This window comes from Aythya ferina (genome assembly GCF_964211825.1).
Source record: "Aythya ferina genome assembly, chromosome: 1".
Lineage (NCBI taxonomy): Eukaryota > Metazoa > Chordata > Aves > Anseriformes > Anatidae > Aythya > Aythya ferina.
In genome coordinates this window covers 45,447,901-45,457,455 of record NC_140296.1, presented here as the reverse complement: position 1 = coordinate 45,457,455, position 9,555 = coordinate 45,447,901, and the positions used below count along the sequence as shown (strand labels likewise).

General features: G+C 52.7%; 1 protein-coding gene across 1 annotated transcript; it reads left to right on the top strand.

Moving 5' to 3' along the window:
* Positions 1-7,019: 7,019 nt before the first annotated feature.
* Positions 7,020-9,082, top strand: POU4F1 (POU class 4 homeobox 1; the record flags this gene model as incomplete). The annotated part of the gene is made up of 2 exons (XM_084503259.1): positions 7,020-7,198; positions 8,018-9,082. The coding sequence occupies exons 1-2, from the start codon at positions 7,076-7,078 to the stop codon at positions 9,080-9,082; spliced, it is 1,188 nt and encodes a 395-aa protein (XP_084359385.1). The 5' UTR covers positions 7,020-7,075.
* Between the last annotated feature and the right edge of the window lie 473 nt (positions 9,083-9,555).

Below are 9,555 nucleotides of genomic sequence, written 5' to 3'. Positions count from 1 at the left end.
CTTGCAGAGTGATAGGCACTGGGAAAATTTCAATAGACTGGCTCTTTTGTAAAGTCTTGTAAGCAGTTTGACCAGGAATTACATTTCATACTGCATGAATGTGTGCACACATTGCAATCAGGGTTTTTGTTTTGAAGTGGGACTCTTTTTTGTTTGTTTGCCTGTTTGTTTTGTTTTTGGAGAAATAAAATTACCAAAAAATCATTCAGGCCATACATGCAAGGTATCTTTCCTGGTGACATGCAGTATGACATTGTGCTTTTTGTATACTACTTTCCACAGTGTACCACCTGGATTTTAATCTTTGAAGAAAAATCTAGTTATTCTGTTTTAATTTAGGTTTTTATTTTCACTTTTTCTGAAATAAAGAAGCATCCTTAATAAACATCTGGACATGAGCTGATACTTTAGCCAGTTTCACTAAGTCAAAAGATGCTGCCTTGATTTCACCCTTTCAGGGAAGAGGTGAGGGTATCTCAAATACATTTCTAAAATATCTTTATATTGCTAAACAATCAATGTAAGTGTTAAGGTCACTATTGCTTCACTGTGGTTTGGCAGGATGCGTTGCAGTGGTTCATTGTGTACTTCTTCAAAGAAGAATTGTATACTTCTTCAAAGGTAATTTTCAGAGATGAGAATATGAATACAACTGATACATGTGAAATCAAGCTAGAATAAAGGAAAAAGCTTTTCTAATGCTACTTCCTAGTCTTTTGGTCAGGAACACCACTTATGGGCTTGTCCTTCAAAATGAGCATTTTAGCTTTACATGTCAGGCAACTGGATAGATGAAAAAGAGGAGCCTAGGATTAGGAAAAATAAATAAATCTGAAGGTCACGGTCATAAACTTTATATCTCATTCTCAAGCAGAGACAAAGAGATGTTTGAGGACAAGTTCTGGGTTTCCGTTTGCTCAGGGATGGTAACTTCCAGCACTGTGGCAAGACTTAGTGTAGTAGTCTATAACAGGCTGTTTCCCAGCTGTGCTCACTCACACTCAGATTTCAAATGCAAAAACAGCGAGTAGGTTGTGACTGCATCCAGTGCTGTAAGTGGGAGCTTGTTGTGTTTCATGACTTGGGAAGCTTAAACATACCTGAATTCTTGTATCTTAATCTCGGTTATGTTTATTTGTTTGTTTATTTGTTTTGTTTTAAAACAGCGACCCCACTGTAAATTCTGCATTTTATTTTGGTTAATGTAGATTGTGTTCGTTTTGGCCTAAAGTTTGGCAGAGTAGTTGGTGCATTAACAACTTCAAAAAATTAGCTCTATGTAATGACAGAATGGGTTGGCTTGGAGGGGACCCTTGAAGATCACCCTGTTGGATCCCCCTGCTGTGAGCAGGGACATATGCCATTAGATCAGGCTGCCCAGAGCCCCCTCCAACGTGACTTTGGTGGGGCATTCATTACTTCTCTGGGCAACTTGTTCCAGCGTCTCACCACCTTCGTCATGAAAAATTTCTTCCTTACATCCAATCTACCCTATTTCAATTCAAAAAGGTTAATGAATTTCCTCGGTTACAGGTTTCCTCAGTTATAAATTTATTAGCCATATGGGGGGCTTCAGTTCTCTGGGTTGCATTCTGTCAATGCTGTGCTTGCTTGGTCTCTTGCTGTACTTACCATATTCTCTGAATAAAAGCCTAAACAAGGGTCCGTTGCTATCCATTTTTTTATGATAGTTATGTGTAGTAATGTAGGCTTGGAATATACAAGATCTAAAACTTAAGTATCGCAATTTTGATTAAGACAGGAGATTTTTCAAAGTGGTGATGTCTAATGATATCTAATAGCTCGTAAATGTTTTACTCAATCTAATTATACTTGCTATACTAAATACCAGGCAACTTGCAGGTTTCGACGTAGAAGAACGCGCTCTGGGGGTACTGATGCTACAGAGGGTGAGATTGCTGCCAGCCTCAGCTCATCACTGGTAGAAGCTGTTGGGCTGTATTCAACATATGGGTCAGGTTTTGGCTTCTTTGCAGATGGTTTTACCCACGGGATATCTGGCAGATGACCTGTTCCTCCCCAGCTCCCTGAAGGCCTCGAGAGAGCCTGGTTCTGCTTGCTGCTGCTTCCTCAGATCGAAGCTTGTGCTACAGTCACTCTACTGATTGGCATCAGATACCGACTTGGGATATGTCTGGGTTTTACTGTGTTTTATTGTCTTTTTCTTTTTTAAAGTATCTTCAAAAGGGGATTGAGGGCTAGTGTACAGCTTATGTCCGTAATACAAGGTGCACTAACTTGCACCCCACTTCTCTATTTTAGTTGTTTCTCACACCAAATAATATAATTAAGGCAGTTTGAATCAACTTATTCCGATCTTAATGCTCACACAGCATCAAAGCGTGTTGCTGCTGCTAGAAAAGAGTCCTGCCTCTGACTCCCATCAGCCAAAGGCTTGGAGAAGTCTTTACACACCTTCTCTGCACTGTGGCTAATGCAAATGTCTTGCAAGCTATGAAGCCAACACACCTTGGTGTAGAAATGCCCCAAGTGAATACACTCAGGCTCCTCTCCTCTCTTCCCCTCTCCTCTCCTCCCCTCTCCTCTCCCAGGCTTGGAGAGGAGGAAAAGTAACTCCAAGGTAACCAGAAATGGGGATTTGGGGTTATCCCAGGGACAGCCTGCAGTCAAAGGTGACGGGCAAGGTGCCCACTGGGGAGGTGCTGTCCCTGTCCCACCGTTGTTGCCTCGGTGCCACTTAACGCCAACTGGGAAACCCTTCATCAGCAGAGGGACAGAGAAGCAAGAACAGCTGCTGCAGGGGAAAGCGTGCCTGTGCCTTGGCAGCCAGGAATGTAGCACGGGAGGATGAAGCTGGGCAGAAAAAAAAAAAAAAAAAAAAAAGTTTACTATTTCTGATTTTTTTCAGCTTTTTCTTGGTAGAAAGCGTTGCCTCTTCTGCTTTTGCAGGCTACGTGGCTGCTGCCTGCATTCTCCTGGTTTTCGGGGCACCCAAAGGGACGCTGGCAAAGCCCGGGGTCCGGGGAAATGGGGGGCGGAGGGGGGGTCCCGCTGGTCCCCGCTGCTGGAGGGAGGCGGCACGGGGAGGAACCGGCCGGGGATGGGGGGAGAAGAAAGGGGGGGTCTCACCCTTCCCATCGGTGCTGCCGCCCCAGGCAGTGTTTCCCCCCCCCCCCTTTTCTGTTACCAAAACCTGGTGATTAAGACGCGAAACTAACAAAGAGTTTCTCTCCCACCTTAACCTTGCACACAATCCTTTAACAAATTAATTAATCCTAATGAATTAACACTTCATTTATTTAAACGCGCTACAGTTCATGAATTAAATTTTCATGCAGTGATTAAAGGCTGTTAAAATATGCATGATTTCGTTAAAATTTTATAATAAATCAGGGCAATGTGTTACATGACAAGGCAACTACTTCCCAGCCCCTCGCTTTGATTCGCGCCGGGAGTAGGGGGGGGGGACGGGACTCCAAGCCCCATTTTGGCAGCTGGGGGGGGGGCTGGACTTGGCCGGCGGCCTCCCCGAGCCCCTCTGAGCCCCTCGTCCTTCACCGGGACCCCCACGGAGCCGGTGCTGAGGGCGAGCATGGGCCGGGAGGGGTTTTGCCGGAGGGGGGGACACCGCTGAAGAGGGGGGGCGAGGAAGAAGTTTGGTAGCCACAGGCTGCGGGGCTCCCCATCGGCCCCCTGCCTTCCCGAAAGGGATGTCGCCAGCCACCTTGGGACACCAATCACCACCGGGCGTTTCAATTTTTAATATGACAACACTCTACACTTTGGCTGCAAAAGCAATTATTGCAGCTTGTACATCAGTAATTAGCAGGTCTTTGCTGATGTAAGGAAAGTCCTCATTAGGACATGGAAATACTTTTTGTGCATTCACCCAAAGGGTTATTTTTTTTTTTTTTCCTTCAGAAGGTTGATTTTTATCATCTAAAGGGAAAATAGCTTTTACACTAAATGGGATATTGACTTTCCGTGAACTTCACCAAATAACACATGTACTGTAGGTTTTCTCTCGGTGCTCTCACTGACACTCGGGGTAGGACAAATACCGCGACAGTAAAAAATGCAAAGCTAATGTTTGGTGGAATAAAAATATCCAGGAGGTTTACAATGAGCGGTTCTATAAGCCCCACATTGACTTCTTTTTTAAAAAGTCAGGCTGTATAGCAAACTCTGATCAGACGTTAATACTTAATATCCCAGGCTTTAGTATATTCATCTTTGGGGAATCCTAAAAAGAGAAATCAAATACAATGGGTTACAGTAATTAATTTATAAATCGGTTCACTGTGGGAATAAGGGGTTACTTTATTACTTTCTCGAGATAGGCAGTTCAGTCAATTAAGGAAATCTGCCTATTCCTTGCCTTGGAAGCCGGAGAAAACTGCGGGAGACAAGTGGATGTCTTACGAGCAGATATATGCCTCCTGTACCGAGCATCTCGGGCCGTAAGAGCAGGGGAAGGGCGGTAAGGGGGGGCAGCGCCCCCGGCGTTTGAGCTTCCCTCTCCCGAAATCATGGTCAGGAAATGTCCCAGGGACTGCGAAGGGAAGTTTTTGCTCTAGGGCTTGGAAAGTGACGAGCCGGGCAGAGCGAGCGCTGTCTGGACAGAAAGGAATAATGATGGTGAAGATTATGAAATTAATAATAATGATGATAATAATAATGATGGTAATAATAATAATGATAATAATAATACCTCTCCCTCCCCGTGGCCTCTGCCTCCTCCTCGCCGCACTGCAGACAAAAAGTTCCCAAAACTTCCCAGCGCAGCCCGTGGCAGCAGGAAGCCCCCGGGGGACGCCGCCCCAACCCCCCCCCCCCCACAGGGTTTTGGGGGTCCCTTTCCCCAGCGCCGCAGTTCCTGTGGGTGCTGCAGGCCAGGGAAAGCTGGGACGCTCGGCTTTTTTATTATTATTATTATTATTATTATTTTATCTATTTATTTTTATTAATATTATTCGGGAGCTGGGCACTTCCCAGCAACTTGGCGAAAGGTGGTGGTGCCTCCCACCTTCCTCTTCCTCCCCTTCCCGGGAGACTTTCTCTTTACCAGGTATGGTAGCTTAGGAATAAGTTACGACTTTAAAAAAAGAAATAAAAAAAAAAAAAGGAAAAAGAAGAAATGAAGAAATAAATCCGCATGAGGTGATACTTGGCTGCCCTGCTGCAATGGTTTCGGTAAATAAGGGGAGCCCAGGAGCGGTGTCTCTGCCTCCGGTGCCCCCCTCCGAGGCGAGCTGCACGCAGGCATCCCAGGGGAGGCGGTAATGGATGGAGACCTGGCTCCCTCTCGCCCAAGTAATTGGCACTCGTTCCCTCCTTCCTCTCGGGCTGGCCGGGGAGCTGGGGAAGGGTTTATGGAGACAAACGTGGACTCGACTCGTGCTCGCCCTTTCGGCCTCCCACACGCCCAGGGGGAGGCCGGCAGGAGCCGTCCGGAGCCCCCCGGGGCCGCCGCCACCCCGGGCGGCTCCTCCTGCCCCGGGGGACGGGACCCTCCCCGCATCGCTCCCCCGGGGGTTTGGGCTACGAGTTTACACAAGTCCGTAAGGCGGCTGAGAGGATAAAAAGAATCTGCTCTATAACGGGGCGGTAGCCCCAAATGTCACTTGGAAAAGGAAGGGAAGGTTGTTGGCTCTACTGTCGCTCTCCAGGACCGTTTCAGTCAAATGGGAAAGTGCTCGAAGAATAAAACACAGAGGGAGAGGGAAAAGAGAGGAGAGACAGACAGAAAGACAGACAGAAAGACGGAAAGAAAGAGAGAAAGAGAGAGAAAAAGAGAGAGAGAGAGAAAGCAAGAAAGCAAGAAAGCAAGAAAGCAAGAAAGAAAGAAAGAAAGAAGGAACAAGACAAAAAGAGAGAAAGACAAAAAGAGAGAAAGTTTTTCTCAGATTACTTTTTCTTTTCAGGCTGAAACTTTGCAAGTAGCAATCGACTTGTTTCTTGCATCTAGAGTTTCCCCTTTAGCAAGACAGAAAGGGGGGTGGAAGTGAAAGAGGTGAAAGAGGGAGACAGAAGGAAGGAAGGAAGGACGGAAGGAAGGAGAAGAGAGAGTGAGAGAGAGAGAGAGAGAGAGAGAGAGAGAGAAAGAAAGAAAGAAAGAAAGAAAGAAAGAAAGAAAGAAAGAAAGAAAGAAAGAAAGAAAGAAAGAAAGAAAAGAAGGTTCTGTCTGTGGCTGTTTTCCTCTTCAGACCATGCCGTTTTGGTTTGGCAATTTGTTTTTCCCACGCTGGAGGAGCAGGGTCTCGCAGGGGAGCAGCGAGCAGACAAGCAGACAGACAGACAGACGCACCGCCTCCCCTGAGGAGCGCTCCCCGTGCAGCAGGCTCCTGGCGGGCCAAGCGGCCGCCGCAAGCAGTGCCCGACACAAAAACTACACGGGGAGGGGGGGACGAAGCCGTGCGGGCATCGCCGGCCTCCTCAAAGCCGTGCCCGTCGCCGGGACCCTTCTCCAGGTGCAAGCCTGGGAAGCAGCGAGTCCTCCGCGCATCTCCCCGCGCATCCCCCTGCTCAGCACCCTGCTCAGCACCTCCCGGCAGCCACAGGTGCCGGCGCTGCGAAGGGTGCGAGCGCTGCGGGAGATGCAACAAGGCGCGGGGAGGCAGGGAGCGGGGGGCGGCGGAAGGGAAAAGAGGAGGAGGAGGAGGAGGAGGAGGAGGAGGAGGAGGAGGGGAAGGAGGAGGAGGAGGAGGAGGAAGGGGGGGAGACAGCTGATGCCTGTCAAAGCCGGAGCCGCCGCGCTCTCGCGAGAGCCCGCCCGGCTGTAGCCACGGGATGCGGGGCTCAGGTGCGCGCAGAGCGCAGCGCAGCGCGCCCGGCGCCGGGCAGCGGCAGGCAGCGGAGTGAGGAGAGGCGGGGGCCGCAGGGAGCCCACCCCAGCCCCGGCCCCGGCCACCCCGGCAGAGGCGGCCGAGGGGGCAGGGTCCCCGGAGCCGCCACCGCCGCCGCCGCCGCCGCCGTCGTCCTAGTCCTCGGCATCCCCCCCCCCTCCCCGAGCCCCGTCGGGAGGAGAGCGCCCCGAGAGCACTTTTGCCCCGACTTGAGGAGTGTTTGTGGATTTACATGCCAAGCCTTCAAGATGATGTCCATGAACAGCAAGCAGCCGCATTTTGCCATGCATCCCACCCTACCTGAGCACAAATACCCCTCTCTACACTCCAGCTCGGAAGCAATAAGAAGAGCATGTCTACCAACTCCACCGGTAAGGGACAGGCAGCTGCAGCCCTCTTCTTCCTTTTCTTTTCCTCCTTCTTGTTCTGTTCTTTCTTTCTTTCTTTCTCTGTTACGCACGCACGCACTCTTTCTCTCTCTCTCTCTCTCTCTCTCTTTCCTGTACACTGCATGTATGTGTATGTGCATTAATAAAAAAACCGCTGCGAGGCACATTTTGACAAGCGGCGCTTAATGTTTTTTTCATGTCTTCCTCTGCAATCATCTGAGCGCCTGTGATCTTTTTTGAAAGCGGTGTTCACACGAGTCTCCGACTTCATCCACTTTCTGTATTAATTTTTATGACTCGGCCTCTGAAAAGGAATGCGCTTTATGTGCTCTTGTGTTTGACATAATTCCCCAGCTGAGAGTTACAGATCCGTTTCTTCTCCTCCCTCCTCTTCTTCTTCTTTTTCCCCCTTTCTTTTTCTTTCCTCTTTTTTTTTTTTTTTTTTTTTTTCCTTTTCATTTGTCCCCTTCGCACCTCTCTCTTTTTTTTCCCGGATCCTCCCCCGGCCGACTCTTGGCTTCTCCTTTCCCTCCTTCACTCCCTCTCGTTGTCGTCCCCCGTCCCTCTCCCATCCCTCTCCCCTCCCTTGCCCCTTCCCCGCGCTGTCCCCCGCTCGCTCGCCCCCCTCCCCACCCTCCGCATGCCTCCCCCGGCTCCCCGCTCGGTCCCCCCGACCTCCCTCGCCCCCCTCTCCCCTCGGGGGCTCCCCCCTGTCTTCCCCTGTCCCCTGGCCGCCGGTCGCCCCTGTTGTGCCCCGCGGCGCCCTCCCCGCACCCCGCTCTGTTTTGTGTCCCTTTGCAGCTGCAGAGCAATATCTTCGCCAGCCTCGATGAGACCCTGCTGGCGCGGGCCGAGGCTCTGGCCGCCGTCGACATCGCCGTGTCGCAGGGCAAGAGCCACCCCTTCAAGCCCGACGCCACCTACCACACCATGAACAGCGTGCCCTGCACCTCCACCTCCACCGTGCCCCTGGCGCACCACCACCACCACCACCACCACCACCACCAGGCGCTGGAGCCCGGCGACCTCCTCGACCACATCACCTCCCCGGCCCTGGCCCTCATGCCGGCCGGGGGGGGCGGCGGAGCCGGCGGCGGCGGCGGCCACGACGGGGCGGGCGGCGGCGGCGGCGGGGCCGGCGGCGGCGGCGGGGGAGGCGGCGGCGGCGGCGGCGGCGGCGGCGGGGGCGGCGGGGGCCTCATCTCGTCGTCGGCCCACCCGCACCCGCACATGCACGGCCTGGGCCACCTCTCGCACCCGGCCGCCATGAACATGCCGTCGGGGCTGCCGCACCCGGGGCTGGTGGCCGCGCACCACGGCGCGGCGGGGCAGGTGGCCTCGGCGGCGGCCGTGGTGGGGGCGGCCGGCTTGGCCTCCATCTGCGACTCGGACACGGACCCGCGGGAGCTGGAGGCCTTCGCCGAGCGCTTCAAGCAGCGCCGCATCAAGCTGGGGGTGACCCAGGCCGACGTGGGCTCGGCGCTGGCCAACCTGAAGATCCCGGGCGTGGGCTCGCTCAGCCAGAGCACCATCTGCCGCTTCGAGTCGCTCACCCTGTCCCACAACAACATGATCGCCCTCAAGCCCATCCTGCAGGCCTGGCTGGAGGAGGCCGAGGGCGCCCAGCGGGAAAAAATGAACAAGCCCGAGCTCTTCAACGGGGGCGAGAAGAAGCGCAAGCGGACTTCCATCGCCGCCCCGGAGAAGCGCTCCCTGGAGGCTTACTTCGCCGTCCAGCCCCGGCCCTCCTCCGAGAAGATCGCCGCCATCGCCGAGAAATTGGACCTCAAAAAGAACGTGGTGCGGGTTTGGTTTTGCAACCAGAGACAGAAGCAGAAAAGGATGAAGTTTTCCGCCACCTACTAAACAAAAAGAAAAAGAAAAAAAAAAAAAGAGGGGAGGGGGCCGGGAGGGGCGGCCCCGGCTGCGGGGAGAGGGACTGTGTTTTTTTTTTTGGGGGGGGGACACGCAGGGACCGCCGCTGTCCCCCGCGAGGCCGTGGGAAGCTGCCGGGGACCGAGGGACGATGTAGAAATAAACGCGAAGTACTCGAAGAGAGGGGGTGCGGGGAGGGGGGGGAGTGAGGGGCGGGGGGGGGATGCGGGGGGAGCCGCTCTCAATTATTAAAACGCAAAGACGCCGGGACACCACCGAGAAGCAGGAGGAGGGAGGAGGTGGAAATGCTCTAGGAAGCCGCGGGGGTCACTTCTGCAGCCCCATCCCCCTTCTCCCCCTTCTCCCCCCCCCCACTCCCAACTCAGATCCCCCCCCCCTCCGGCAGAAAGTGGGAGAAAGAGCAACTTAGAGCGTAACCACACAGACACACACCAATAAATACC